Here is a 16,047-nt window from a genome sequence, read left to right as displayed (position 1 = left end):
TGCCTATAATACTAGGCAGCGAGCACGACCATCAGTGACGCGTTCACGACTTAACAATCCTTCTGAACCATGGGCAACACAACATGATGCCTGTGTATCAACTGTGTATCAACTGGCGACCTGCTTTTAGGGCTGTACGCCAATCATCTCGTCCTGTTCTAAAGTATGCATGCGATAGCAAGGAGAACTAGTGGGCATGGCTGCGATCAGTCAACTGTTCTAAGAGTTTTTGAAGCAACAGTGCTGTCAGGAGTACCTTTTGCTTTGCCTTTGGTCAGTGCTCCACCTCGACTGATGGCTCAGCTGGAGAAAGATCACTGCGCAGCCTTTCGAGCAGTACTGGGCATTCCGTGATCCGAACAATCTACTTGTCGAAGCCAGACCAATAAGACTAAAAGCTGTCAAAGGGCCTTGCACCGTGCAGATCGTTTCTGTCGGGCTTGCGACAGGAAGCTTTTCGAACAAATGCTCAGCAGACCAAAGTCGCGAATGGGGAAAATGACCTCTGTCTTCTGCGAGATCGTGAATGTCGTAGAGGACGAGGCTCTTGAACAAGAATACAACCATGCTCGGCGGCTCTTCCCTATTCACGTTCCCAGGGTTCGAAAAAACAAACAAACAGCAGTATGCGCTGCAGGTCTATGTCAGCTGTCAGCGTCCCTTCTAGGAAACGCACAAATGTTACTAAGGTTTACACAGACAGCTTTGTTCACGAAGGCAGCATAACTGCTGCGTTTTAGTGTATAAAACCTGCAGCATAGCGTTCTATTCGAATAGATTACACGGTATCCTCAACATCTGCAGAAGTATTAAGCACTAATATGGCGCTGAAGTATACCACCCAAAAAACTAAACTGTAAAAGGCTGGTATTTTAAATTACTCACGCGGAGCTGTCAGCCGGCTGCCTAGCACCAACGGTAACTCCCCTCTTTTACACCAAGTGCTTAAGATGCCCTATCAACTCACATATGAGGGCATGACAGCGATGTTTCAGATGGTACTATGGCACATTGGTATCCCAGGAAACGAGGCCGGTGGTTCTCTGGCGGTGTCAGCGCATAACCTTGATATCACCGATGGTAACTTAGGCAAACTTGACGACGCAAGACTGGCTATACGCCACCACCTGCAGCACTCACACCCGGATGAAAGGGCAGTGCCACAGTAGGTCTCTATTGCTCAAGTTACGCATCGGGTGGGTTAATGCCACGCATCACCTTCACCGACAAGGACGTGTCTTGTTTGTGGACACTAAAGTGAAACTCATGAACGTATACTTTAGAGTGGTCAACCTTGCACAGTTGCCGCTGTGTGCTGCTGAGCGAGTTCCAACTATTCAATCTAGCTCGAACTACGCTTATGACATCTCGTTTTCGAAAGGCCGTGCTTCCGCTCGATATGAGGCTCACAAAGCTGCGCTGGAATTCTCATAAACCTCTCAGTCTAGACTGCCGTCTGTAATGCTCGTACGCTGCGTGTGGCCATGTGGCTGTGTCACGGGGTGCGCCTTACTCACCCCTGCTTCCTTTTTTATCTTCTTCTTCTCTTTCTCTCCTTTTTTCTCTCCTCTGCATGCGGGTGGGCCATGTCTCTTTTAAGAGACATGGCCCACTTTTTTTAAAATCTTTGGGGTGCTTACACATGTTTACACGCTTAATAATAATAATCCTTCTTTCAGACCACCGTGGCATAGATTTATCGCTATGCTGTATTTACCGAAACTATGATGGCTTGCAAATTTAGCTAATATATAGTTTAATAAGTAAAGCTCAAATAACTTATCCGGCTGCAAGCACCAATATTGCAAAATCCGCGTACTACTCGTCGTTCCTGTTGTAGGTGAGTACCTTCTCGTAATTTTTGTGGGAAAATCTTTGGTCTCTACGACACCTCAGATGGTCACAATGAGGGTGGCCGCGTGTTTCCAGTGTGGCCTCGTGAGATGAGACGCATGGTGGGACGCAACCACTCTTGTGTGACTCTCTGGCCCAGGGACGATGGCCCGTTGTTTTGCTTCCGTCGGTGCATGGGTGCTTTGTGCGAGAAGCGAGACCTGTCACCTAAGCCATAATTTGCGACGCTGGTATTATGAACTTGTCAGTCACGCTTTGCTAGCAAGACACGCGCAAACAAAACCTCAAACAAGTAAGGCATCCGGTGGGCGATAAGAATGACGCTGTCGAAAAGGCGTTTCGAGGCCAAAGTGGCGACATGTGAGAAATTCCAGGAATCGTCCGCCTCCCGCTGCGTCGCGATATCCTTGCTTCGTAGAGAGAGCTTGTAAAGAGCGTTAGAGAATGTGTGGGCGTTGGATCGGATGGATAGGGAAGAGTGGTGATTTGGGCTTGTTGGTACACTTTGGCTGGAGGTGGTTGAGCGCAGGAATATACAAGGACAAAAGGAGGCACATTGGACGCAAAATGCGGTAGATTTGTTGTAGCTTATAAGTTTACATATATCTCCACTATGTTATAGCAATTCTTCATTTTCATGCTTCCTATGCTAGCCATTCGATCTCCAGTGTACAGATTAGGTGAAGTCATTCGATGCAACTGATGAGGCATTCTTGCCTCTGCTAATGTGTTTTTTTTTCATTGGTATTCTTATTTCTCCCCCGTAAGAACGCACACTTCTACAGATTTGTAGAGCCAACTTGCCTTGCTATTCTTTGTGCATCTTTTTTCATGATCTGGCTTGTTACCTTTAGTGAAGTAAGTATCTCCTTATTATTACCAGCAAATTAAGATAATTTTTGAAAGCATGGGAATAATAATATTGTTTCGAAGGATAGATTAGGAACGAATATAAATAAGGCACACCAGCGCCACCACCTGCAACATTCTTGCCAGAGTAATGCAACAACAACCATGCTGTGACGTACACCTCCCTCAAACATACCAGTTGCGTTATTTGTAAATAGGACTTCTGAAAAAACCCCATTGTCAAGCCCAAAGGAGCCCGTCGAGCGAGTTGGGCGCCAAACGAACGAACGTGAACAACGTGGCCGACGTGAACAGTGCTCTGCAGACTGGAGAGCAAACGGGCTGGTCGACGACGGGTGCTGATAGCAGGACACTGCAGCGATAGTCGATGGATCAGCTTGCGGAACAGCCAGACCACTTTCCACGCACCGTACTCGTGCATTCTTTCGGCTCGATGCATAATCGTCCGAGGGGCAGACCGTGAACTGGACATGGGAAAGGCGTTCACCACCCGACCGCTTGCAAGGCACATTTCTGCAGGGGTCATTCGTCACCTCCAAGCGAAGGCAATTTAATTGAACATGTGCACGATGCAGGAGAAGGGGATTTCTAGAAATGCGCGCCATGGTGGCGTTCGAATGTTCATACGGACAAGGGATCCCAAGTGTGAAATCGAAGACCCTGTGTGTGGCCACATGTTGTGAGAGCCAGCAACAACACCGACATAACAGTGGCTCTCACGCTGATCTATACTATAGTCTGCGGGGGCGAGAGAAGATGGGAGTGATCGGTGACCTGCGAGAGCCAATGATTGTAGCGGTCGGGCCGTGGGAGAGGTTGCGGCCGAGTCTGAGGCCAATGAACAATTCGTGGGAAAGACTACTGCTGAATTCTGGAATAATAGGCAATTCCTCGGAAATAAGAACTGTCAGTTGATTGGAAATAACTGTGCACTGTAGTATGAAATGATATTGCTAAGGGGATAAAGGCAACATTTAATAATAGGATCCTACATTTGTGGAGACGACGGGATGGAGAATAAAGATGTGACCAATTTCCACTGCTTGTACGAAGATATCTTGTATACTTGAGCGGAGAGTAGCAGAACAGAAACATTGTTGTGAATAGGAGTCTCGGATCATAAATTGAATTGAATTGAATCATAAATTGAACATATAAGGTCGCATAAAACAGTCACATCAAGCCTCCTCAACATATCTCCCAGTAAAATATGCAACAATGTCGCGCTGAGGTGTGAACTAATACGTCACAATTTTCCGCTTGATATGCTCTAACAGATGCAGTTTCCAGAATTGTACAATTTTGAAACGTTCTTGTTTCAGTGCAAATTTATGACTTTGTAAACATTCTGCTCATAATTTACTGACATTATCAATTTTCGGCGGTTTCTGTAAAAACGCCGAGGCTCTCAATTGAAATTCGGCTTCCAGCAGTTGATAGAACTTGGCTTTTTCTCTCAAATGCACGTAAATTTATTTCAAATTTGTACAGCAGTTGTATGAAGAGAGAATTCCTATCTTTCATATGTGTTTGGGCAGGTAAGTCGGACACGGAGCCTTGAGCTAACAGCTTTCTCTCATGCCATACTATAGGAGGCCCGGAGAGCACTTTTCGGGAAAAAGACAGAGATAGACTTGTTTTCAGAACGACTCGCAGTCCAAGTTGCCACTTTCGAAGTTCAACTGGAACCCCGGTCGTGGGGTCAAGTCCAGACGTCTAGATCCGTTGGCGAGCTTATGTCGGCTTCTAGCAGCGGCCATAGTGTAGCCAGCGCATTACTAACCTGAAAACGAAGCATGTTTGAGTTAACGAGCTAGCAGCAGCAGGGTATCACACAATCTTCGTTGTATCACCCGCCAAAACAGCACTTCAAGGACTGTGGTGCAGATTATCAAAGACCATGTGGTTCGATGAGTGGACCAACTCGTATTTCTTGTTCACGATTGGCTCTTATTACGTTCTTCACCAAACTTCAAGGCAGAACAGGCTTTAAACATACTCGTTCATTGTTTACGTCTCGAAGTGATGAACACACTACGTTTTTATGGCGCACATGGGGAAGGCCCTCTTCAGAATGTGTACGCGTTGTGAAACTTTGGAAGCCTCTGTAAAACATATCCTCATCGAATGTCTACAATCTGACTAACGTTGGGAGCCACTTCGAGATCCTCTCGACGCCTTAGATAGACAACCCGTTTCTGTGGAAAAGTTGATTCGTACCTCGTCTTGTTCCTACAAACAAAGAGAAGCTGTAAAAAAACCTTGGCGTGGTTTTCTTGTGGACAGTGATCTCATTCGTTCTTTGTGAATATTTAAATTAAGTGACATGAATTATGCCTCACAACAGCGCCATGATGACTGGCCTTGTGTAAGACTTGACGCTTTTTGTATGTTTTGGTCGCGCCGCAGACTTCTACACTCTGCTTTTAACTAATGCATTCATACATGAGTACAGTAATTTTGCTTGTCGCAGGTCATAAGCTGACTCAGTATCATGCATGCAGAGATGTACAGTTTTTATCAGGACCTTTGCATATTTATAGATTGAGTCTGAAGAGTTTCACCCTGAGGGATTGTGAAAGCTTCTGGCTATCCATTCTTATTTTTTTATTTATACTGTTCCCTCGTGCAACTTTTTAGTATATATATATATATATATATATATATATATATATATATATATATATATATATATATATATATATATCTGTGTGTGTTTGTTAGCTATGATTCTGGGAATAGCAGGCTCATCAGTAGCAAAACTGGTCATATTGTCACAGTTCATAAACAAAAACAGCAACAACAAAAACCCTGTCACGTGTATAGCTGTTAGTTGCCTGTGTTATGAGGGCGAAGGCGATGCGTATTATGCTTGCCAATGAAAGAACGTTGATGGGATGTGTATGGCAGAAAGAAGTAGGACACATTCCTAATTACCTGTTAGATATGTGGGTTACTACGGTTACACCTTGAGAAAAAATGGTAAATGCCAATTGTAAAGGACTGACCCGGAATGGGGATATACCCTGTGACACAAGTCTAGTTGCACATATACTCTGTGGCTCAAGTAATTGTCGATTTGGCTAGAAGCGTTGCTTAAGTACCCGCATACACTTACACCGAATCCCAGGGGCAGGCAAAGAACGCTTTACTGCAGTACTACTGACGACATGCGGAAGACTTGTCCAGACATCGTGATACATTGTCGATTTAGATTCAAAACAACAATGAAACAAGCGCGATGCTTGCATTGTAAAGAGGACCGACAGAAACCACTGCTTCAGTGTTGTGGGCACATTGAGTCTGTCGGCGTCGTACCAGATCTGCTTTGCTTCTTAGCCCTTGTGCCAGTGATAGCGCGCGCAGCATGGACCTCTAGAACTTTGGTTTTTAGGGTTGCCTTCGTTCGCTTTCGAACTGCCAATCTTCCTTTAAAAAGTGAAAGAAAGAAGAGAAAGAGCATATAATTGCCCAAGAAAAAACGGAATAACCGATGGGTCACGAGCTAGAGCACCTTTTCCTCCCCCTCCCCGCTATTCATATGCAATTCACAATTCTAAAGACGTTTTGGAGGTTTCGCAACACCTTGTTTCTTGGGAAGTGCGGTAGCGCGTGCATAGATGCCGTTGTAGGCTGGACTCGCACTCATTTCCATTTCAAGTGTGGTGCCCGACGCGTGCATCACTGCAGCCGGCGAATCACGACGGAACGAGCGGCAACACGTATTTGTAAGACGATATCTGGGCAAGAGAGAGCCCCGATTTTTAGTAAAAGTCCCACGAAGCCACTATGAAAGAAGCCAAGAAAAATTTCAACCACAAAATCACTGCTATGGATATTAGATACCGCTGAGTTGCAGAGAGACCTATGTTGGGCTGACCGGCCGTTGTGTGAAAGACCGATCGAGTGAGGGAACACGCAAATAAAAAAGGATATGAGCGCCAATCTCTCTGCGCATTGCAGATCGTGCTGCTGTAAGCCACGTTTATCTGAGATGAGAATCCTAGGTAAGAGTAGAGGTACAACCACGCAGGAACTGCTAGATGCACATCACATTCATATCAGCGGTCAAGCATGTGTTAGACAAATGTATGTTTCGCTATATGATGCGGAAATGAAACTATGAGGTTTGACGCAAACAAAATGACTTGTCGCTTGCTGTTTGCCTCCCCCTGCTACCGAGAGTGTGCGCTGTATATATGTAGCAAGCTTTGTGAGTTTAGCGCCATCTCTCTCTTCTGTCTGTCACTTAGAATATTTCTTTTCCGAATTTTTGAGCTACTATATCAGTCATTCTGAACACTCAAAACTTTTCGAGATGCAAGTATCGCCAAGCACCGAGCTTTCCTGTTAACCCTGGGCTTGAAACAAATAGCCGTGACCCCATTCCACTTCTTGAAGCCGCCGTTTCGATAGCCCCACGGTACCGAATCGCCTCGTGCATAACGTATACCTAGAAGGGGTCGTTACATTCCGCTCTCCTCGCGGGTAGTTATCCGAGCCTGGTGTCCGTTTCCCAACCCGTCGCTTGCCGTGCCGTGAGCGGCACCGCGTTATCTGCGGAACCGGTGTCTGTTATCTCTCGCATGTGCGTTATCTCTGCCTCTCCTCATCGCGACGACGTGCGGCATCTGAGCGTACGGTATAATATTGCGAAGTGTACAGCGCGCACGCCGGCAGTGGATACTGGCGCTCGACCATTTGTTTATGGCGCGTCGTTTGCTCCCCTCGCAGCACCGGTGGCCCTGAGCGCGCGGTCGTCCCGGCCTCCGACGACGCTGAACTCGACGCCGGTGGACGCCGCGTCACCGAACCGGACGAAGACACGGCGAGGCGAGGACGCTCGCTGCCCCTCCTGCAGCTGAGATGGCACAGACGCCGGGAGGTCGGATAGGGTGAGTGGTGTGCCGGTGCGGGATTCGGCGTTTACTTCGCGCGTCGTGGAATCGGTCTTGGGGTTGTGTTGGTGCAGAAGTCGGCTCGCAGAAGGTGCCCAAGGTGTGGTATAAGTACGACGCAAGATCGAGCGGAGTCGTCGCCTGACGGACGCTGCCCGAGCCACGCGTAGTGCGGATACCACGTGGCGGCGTAGTCTGCTGGCGACTACGTGTTTACGTGTGCGTGTGACGTGCACGACCCTTAAAGACTGTTTATTCTGTTGTCGTAGCACAGTGGTCAATGCTGGCACGCATGTTTCGACGATCTAGAGACTCATATTGCCATGCGCTGCAGTCTTTGCTCCGTAATAAGATGAGCGACGGCGCATGTCGAGAGCGTGATGTGTGATCGTCGCGCATTCGGTTCGTTATAAACATCGTAACTATACTGCTGCATCGTGTTTCAAGCAAATCACAAAAACGCACTCGGCCTGGTACTAAACACATGAAGTGGCGGTTGCGAGACCTGAATGCAACGCTTGAGCGATTCCTTCACGCGATGTGGTGATCCTTCGGCAATTTGCGGGAGCGCACCACAAAACAGGAACGAGGTGGCCTGAAGACCACTCTGCAGTGTGGGAAAGAAAGGAATCTTCAGCACTCAAATAATATTGCAGGATACACTTGGTATGCATATAACTGCATAACTGTCGTTTAGCAGTTACGCGACCATCCTTAGCTGTTTCTGGGTGTCCTTCAATTGTGTGAATATTCCTCGCATGTGAATATAGGCGCTTTGTTACCTTGAATCTCTGCTACAAACGGGAAGTGGAAATAGACTATTACAAGGGGATCGTACGTGTGTGATATTGCAGCTGCTAGGTGCAGGTCTTCAAAACACTGAGTTGCTACAGGCTATTGAAAACCTCTCCTTAGCGTGGCGTTGTCAGCTTGACAGAATGTAGCAGCAAAAAAAAAAAAACAACGAAATAACGAAAACGGCTGTAAAAGGTTTGCTCCTTCAAATAATTGGAATTTTCGTGCGTCCGTCTCACGTATAAGTACTCGTGCAACGAGAGCTTTGGGCCTAAATGCTAAGTATATACTGTTGCTGCAATAAATAAATAAATAAATAAATAAATAAATAAATAAATAAATAAATAAATAAATAAGAAATAAGTAACTTAATAAACGCGTATAAGCACACAGATGGCAATTCGGCCAAAGTATTGTCACTCATAGTGGCCTACCTTGTTTCACTGAACTTAGAAACTATTTTGTATTTCAAAGAGAATTGAGAAAGGAAAAAAAAAAGAGTGGTTATAAATGCGTACAAGCGGTGAAATACAGGTTACCTTAAGTAGTTACATTAGCTTAATTGTACAGAAATACACACATTTTTATAAACAGTGGAAGAACAGCGGCAAATGAAGTTCAAAGAGGTTTACAAGATAAAACCACCTTAGTTACTCAACAGAAGTGCCGCTACAATAGGCAGAACGCAAGCTGAACGCGCGCAAAAAGCATCAAAGAAGTACTGGAACACAAACCGTGTTTTCCGCTTATTCCACCTACAGCAAGAACTTTCTGTGCCTTCCGTGCAAACTATGGCGTCATAGGGCAATATTTTATCAGTTCACTGCACTCAGCGTGTTTCATTACTTGCGAATCGCCTCAAATCACTCACAGCGAGCCACCGCCATGTACATTTCAATGCCTGCCGCTGACCGCCTATCCACACCAGCGCGGCGATGATGCTGCCACCTATAGCTCGATCTGGCGGCCAATAGGCATCGTAGCTATCACCTGAAAATATGGTACCGATAATAAATATATCTTATCTATTCCTCAACTATATTTCTCGTCATTAAAACCCCTCTGAACGCGCCATACTCCTCTGGAAACGATCCTGTGGCCATAGCCTCCGCGAGCATTGTCCGATTTCAAAGGCCATGTTGTCACATTCTTGAAAGTACCATCTGCCACCTACGTTACGCTATGCAAACGTTGCCGCAAAACTCGTGTGTTCTTTCAACTTTGACAGTCATCGTTCACGTTGCCGCGCTGTCGGTGATACATACCTTGCCTAAAGCTATATTTAGACGACTTACATCTCCCGGCCGTCGTGTGGCCGTCATTATACGCCAATCCGCAGGTCCCGCGGAATAAACTTGAGGGCGAGGTCGACCTGCAGAAGATGAAAGCTAACTATCACCTCCACCACCGGGACCTTCGTATTCACCGTTTGTACCATCCCCGTTACGGCTGTTTAGAGTGCGGCAGCGGTGACCCTTAATGCCACCTACTGGAGGAAGCTGGAACGACAAAGCTCCTTGTGAGCATGTCCTGTTAGGTGGGCAGGGTTCCGCCGCTCACTGCCACATGCCCGTGTATTAGTAGCGCAGCTTGCCCAAGCCCACTAACTCGCCGGACGCGAATTGTTCTGATTTGAAATAAAGTTTCCTCTCTCTTCTACACTCACGGACCCTTTCTGATGACTATTCCCGATGACAGGAGAAGCCGAGATAGGCACAAGGCGGCGGGAGACGGTTCTTTATCGGCGCGCGAACTTGCACGACAACGCAACCGTTCATCACGCGCCGAGAAACCACGTACTCGTGTAACCTGTCACTGGGCGGAATCACCAGAAAAGGCGGAGCTGCTAAGGAGGCGTGGCTATGACGTCGAGCGGCGAAACCCTGTCCACCTTGCAGCGCACGGTCCAGAAGAAACTGAAACTGTCGCTCGCGACAAAACTGACTGCGTAGCTGGGCGATACGAAATGGTGCTGAAAGAAGATTTCATAGGCGATTTCCAGACCTCACACCGCAACAACGATCCCCAGTGTTGAAGCAAAAGAAACTGGAAACAGGACTAGGGTGGTGGATTGGGCTAGTTGGTAATTCATGATCAAAAATAACGTACCGCGTGAAGGACAAGGAATGCGAGAGACGACATACACAGCGCTGTGTATGTCGTCTCTCGCAGTTCTTGTCCTTCGCGCTGTACGTTATTTTCGATCATGGAAACAGGAAGGGCGAGGCTGTACCGGCACTCGGGAAGGGCGAAATCGTCTGCGTGAGAGACAGGGCGTAGACCTACAGGGTCCAGGTCCTCGGTCAGCAAGCACCGTGGTTATACTAAATGGTACCCGAAGAGAACCGTCTAGTACGACGAAACAGGCGGAATCTGCTTAAGACACGCGGGCTATTCCCGTGCGAGACTGAAGTGTTCAATGACTCAGCGTGGTTCAGCCTTTGGCACGGTGTATAACAGTTCTGGTTCCAAGGGTGCAACCTTGTGCGCCAGGTCGAATACCGACGCCGGCACCGCGAGGGGATCTGCGCGTCGAACGAGACAACCGCTACGTTTTCATTACGACAGTAATTTCAAGCAACCCTGTTCAATTTCTAAGCAGAACTAACTTTGCTTAGACAAGGGAAAATATATAACGGAAGTCGTCATGCTATGGCGACATATGGGCATGTCAATCAGCCATGGTTCTTTTATGTATGCGCGAGCGATCGGTGAATGAACGTTCTTCGTTTGGGTTCACCATAGTGTCGGACACAGTCTGCACGTGTCGTTAGGGGCACCGCTTCACGCCGTACAAGTATGGCGGCCATTATAAGATCAGTGCACCTTACTATCACTGTTATTCATTTGTCGCTCGGCCGAAGACGCGCCTGTCGTGCTGTCACGTTTCTTTTTTACGTAGCTTCTCGACGTGCTCGTCCACAAAAATGGTGGCCACGATTATTTCCCTGCGTAATTACAATTCCAGGCCTCAAGTAATGAGAGGCCCGAAGTTTGTATGGATAGAAACGCTACTTATTTATTTTTAAAAATGGGAAAATGCGCAACTTCGAAAAAATATATCACTCGGTTAGAATGTATTATGCGAAGACGACGTGATGCATAATAGTCTTTTATGACACTCTCCCTCAGGCAGTGCAGTAGTCCTATCCGGATGCAGTTATTCAAGGCACGGAAACTGCCGTTATCGGAAACACCGAAAAAACTGAGCTCCCAATGTTTGTAAAGTCTGACAAATATACCGTAAAGAAATCGACGGTGATCACGTTAGTTTTACTTTGATCATACGTGTTGGTTTTGATTCATTATGAAAACGAAACGTTTACACAAAGCCCCACAAAGCTACGGAGTCGGTAAATTCATAATTCTTAATACGTTCACACCAGAGCATCTTTAACATTTAAGGTGATCTATCGATATTACCGGCTATGGAAGTTCGGGCTGTGCCACATTGCACACCAACGATACGCTCCACGATTTCAATGAAATTTTCTCGCACGCGACGGGTATTACTAGAGGCGTTGAACATTCGCATTCTCGTCTGGGTGTATACTGTCAGGGCTTCTTCACAACTTGGAAATCGATTTTGGAATTTGCGCGCTCCTCACAAACTGTCCAAGATGTGAAGTCTGTGCTCGTGTATTGGAGGTCACGACAGCAAATGCCGTAATGAACCAGGGCTAAATCGTGTGCACCCCAAATACGTCGTCTTGAGGAGACAGAGAGCGATTGCCGAGAGGAAGAGGCGATATATTTTCTGCAACCCTTTAGGGAACGCCAAGACTCAGCGCCTTGGGGAAGTGGGTGGGGGACATAAAGAGGAAAGAAGGGTGAGAAGTGTTCGTCGTAGTCGCAGGAACCATGCCTGGCACTGACCGCTGTGAGAACCTCTTTTCCTCACCGTCCTCCTCCTCTTCGTCTCATGGTCTTGATTCAGCTTCATAAGAATAAAGAAGGAGAAAGAAAAGAGAGCAACTGATCAGGTTTCACTTTTGACCTGTCGCTGCAACCATGGCTGTACCGCCTTTAAACCGTCTTATCAGCGTTAATAAAGAAATGGTCCTTCGCTACACCACCATTTAACACGATGCTGCGGGGTGCAGGCGCACAGTGTTTTTTTCTCTCTAAATCGTGCCACCTGTGCGCTGTAGTTTAACGCATGAGTATTAAACTTGAAAATGTTGTTTACTGGCCTCTTGCACACGATCACATGCTCAGGCATCTTCGCCGTTTTGTTTCGAGCAGTCGGCTTGTCGAAAGAAGATGAAAAAGAAGGCAGCTGGAGGCACCTACGTTGTTGCTGTGTTAGTGGTATGCAATAGTCGTGCGATGGTGTTGGAAGCAATTTGGCTCTCGGAATACACATCTTCGTAGTTCAAGCAGGTAAGCTGAGAAAATGCCATTGCTTATCGAGTGCGGGTATCATAGGAGAGTTGCGAGGAATACTGCGGGCCTGGAGTCATTGTTAAACTAATAATAAGAATAAGAAAGAGGATGAGGAAAGCCACTTGTTGCTAAAGTGTTTAGGGTAAACGTTTTTTAAAACAATGCTTCAAGGAAGTCTGACAGCAGCATGCCGTTTCGGCGAAGCGAAATACTGCTCGAGAAAGGGCAAGAAATTGGGAACACACAAGGTACGAAGAGTTTGTTGCGTCGCCTGTACGTTCATAATCAAGTGACTATTAAGATAACTATTGCTTTCTTGTCGCTGCAAGAAGCGGACTTTCGTGCCGTTTCGTTCAGTACAAGTAACATTGGCGAACAGTGCATTCAGCGTCTTAGTATAGCGTAAAACACTTGCGTTAGCGTATGACGCAACGCTAACGCCAAGATATATGTTACACTGCCCGGCACCGAATAGTCTTCCAGACTAGCGGGAAGGTGGGAGACGTTAGTTTGTTTCGATCGAAACGCTGCTTATTTAACAGAAAGTCTGAAAATGTGCAGCCTTGTAAAAAAAAAAGAAAAAAAACACATTCGTTTAGAGTGTGTTAGCGATGCGAAAAGGGCGTGACGCATAACAGTCTTTTACGGTCGACTTACTCAGGCAGTGCAATAGATATATCCTGATGCAGTGACTGAATGCACCGGCATCAACTTTGACGCCACCTCGACGCGGCTGCAGCAGATATGAGCAAAATTTCTCGTTAAGCCTACTGCGCCACTAATCGAGAGCTTATCTCGAAAACAACGCCCATTTGTCGCCAGCTAACCGCTGTCGATGCAACAGTGCACAAATCTAAAGCAAATATGAGAATTAGTGGGGAAACAAGCGAGTTGAACAGTGCAGGCCGACGACTCGGTATACTTCTGAAGCAGGCGGTTGTGGCTCTCACCTCGAAGGGCGCGCCACCATGTTCCCCTATGCATATAAACCTTTCTATGCGTGCGTTAGCGTTGAGCGCTGAATCCCGGAAATAGCGTACGTAAGAGCCCCAGCGCCGTTTACCTACAGCGCATGCGCACTACGCAACGGTTACGCTAACGTCTTGCGCTTACTGCTACGCGTATGAGCTATACTAAACTGTCTAATATAACGTGCGAAGCTCCTTTATATCCCCCCGAAAGATACACGTCGCTTTCCATAAGGCACGAACCGGGTGCGTAGCCGTGGCTGCGACGACGACACATGGTTTTCTAAGTTACGATAATGGTAGGACGACTTGGCCGTTCAGAGACTACAAACGCGAACTGATGGATGAACACGCACCATCTGGCAACGAAAGTGCAACTATGCAGGCGTCATCAAAGCCCATCAAACCCTGCATAGCTTACCATTGAAACATGTTTTACAGCCAGTTTGCAAAGTTGACCTCTGAATACACATGAATACGTGTTGACTAGCCGGCGCAGTTGCCAATCTCGTTCGGACTGTCGAATCTCACACCTTCGTAATCCGCCATTTAGACTAACAGGATAAATGCAGTTGCAGGAACATCGCCCGTAATTTGTGCGTGTGTGCGGATGGGAGATTTTATCTGCGGACCAAGCAAAAATAAAGCATGGGTGCTATAACATCAAACTATTCCAAACTTTTCTATTCCAATTCTGCAATCAGCCCTCCGCGATTGGTCAAAAACTTTTTTGGACCACCCCCACTTGACCTGTTTGTCACGCGACGTCACGAAAACCGCGATAGCTCCCCATCTGATATGACGTGTTCACACATAATTTGGCCGAACAAAAGAAAAACAGTTATTTCTCATTCGACGCCTTTTCGCCATTAGCCCTCGGCTATTGGTCAAAAGTTTTCGGGCTTCGCCCACTTCACCTGCCTGTCACGCGACGTCACAAAACCGCAATGACTCACGGCGTCAAAGTGACGTGTACGCGTTAAAGATGCATTAATATGCCGAACGAAACTGAATTTTCTTTTGAATAGCCGCAGGCTGCCCCGTTCTGAAAGGAATAAAAGATGGCTGCCGCCGATCGTTCCGGCACTGGCTACTCGCACCTGCCGGAGAGCATGGGTTTATTTGCGTATAATAATACTTTTTGCACGGCCGTGTAACGTTTTGGAATACTTTCAGCAGGTTTACGACCTCGTTCTGACAACTCTTCTTTGCTGAGTATCCGTTTTAGCGTCGTTCTTAAGCTTCCGTTGCATGCCGCCGCGATTGTCGACGAGCCACCGCAAGCTATGTCAGAGAAAGCGGAATAATCGCAGACGGCGGCACCACCCTCTTCATCCGGTTATCTATTTTCAGTGCACTGTCTCGGCCCTATCGAATCCCTCTCCACTTGAGCGTGCTCCCCGCCTCTTGTGAGCCAATTAGATAAGACAAGCCGCTCAGCGTAGGCAATGTTATTCGTTTTTCAAGCAAACAAAAGTGACCTCCTATGAACGAGGAGAGCGTTTCATTGGTATGTTCAGACAACCCTGCGGGTGACTGCCCGATGCTTGCGCTGGCGCTTACGCAAGTTTGACGTCAGGAGATTGGAATAAAAATATACTGGAATAGTTTTACGTTATGCGGCCCCATATGTCGACTCTTTCAAATAGGGAAATGTACTTTTCTGTCAGGAGTATAAATACGAGGAAGTCAGGGCCTGAGACCAAACGGTGGTTTTTTCGCACATGTGTGGTCTCAGGTGCGGCAGGCAAGCTGCCGGTTCCCTTCACACGTGCGATCTTTTAAAAGGGTAGAAATTCAGCCCTGTCGGTACGACGTACTGCAAGTGAAGCGCAATAAACAGGTACAGATATAGGGGAAAACCCTCCGAAGCAAATGCTCCGTCTGTCCTACATTTTTTGGGGAGGCTTCAGGCGCAGTACGATTCTTTAACTTCGAAGTGCTGAGCAAGGGTGGACTATCATAACTTCGTTGCGAAGTCGCTCGTGCGGCGTGCTTGCATGACATCATCATTGCTACGCAGATCGTCTGGCGAGTCACCATGACCTGTCTGCTTTTCTTTTTTTGCGGTATAAGGCAAAGAGCTCTAACACGAATTATGAAAACGAGTAGCAGGGCTGGACAACGGGTCTTGACTAGGACAAACGAAGCGCTGACTTTCGACGAATATTTTATTGCGCATGCAGCAATATATACAGGGGCTTGAATAGGCGGGAGGGAGAAGAGAGCATAACAGAGTAGGAATACATTGTCAGGAAGCTAGCGACGATGACGAG

At 47.0% G+C, this 16,047-nt stretch overlaps 1 protein-coding gene across 2 annotated transcripts in view; it reads left to right on the top strand.

Moving 5' to 3' along the window:
• Nucleotides 1–16,047, top strand: part of LOC135895937 (scoloptoxin SSD14-like) — a 174,290-nt gene that overhangs the window by 57,035 nt on the left and 101,208 nt on the right. For both annotated transcript variants that reach the window (XM_065424216.2, XM_065424215.2), the window contains exon 2: nt 7,459–7,619. In XM_065424216.2, the coding sequence (XP_065280288.1) occupies nt 7,591–7,619 (29 nt within the window). In that variant the 5' untranslated portion in view covers nt 7,459–7,590. The remainder of the gene's footprint in view (nt 1–7,458; nt 7,620–16,047) is intronic.

Source organism: Dermacentor albipictus, chromosome 2 (assembly GCF_038994185.2).
Source record: "Dermacentor albipictus isolate Rhodes 1998 colony chromosome 2, USDA_Dalb.pri_finalv2, whole genome shotgun sequence".
NCBI lineage: Eukaryota > Metazoa > Arthropoda > Arachnida > Ixodida > Ixodidae > Dermacentor > Dermacentor albipictus.
Note: the sequence above shows the minus strand (reverse complement) of the source record. Positions and strands in the feature narration are given on the sequence as shown.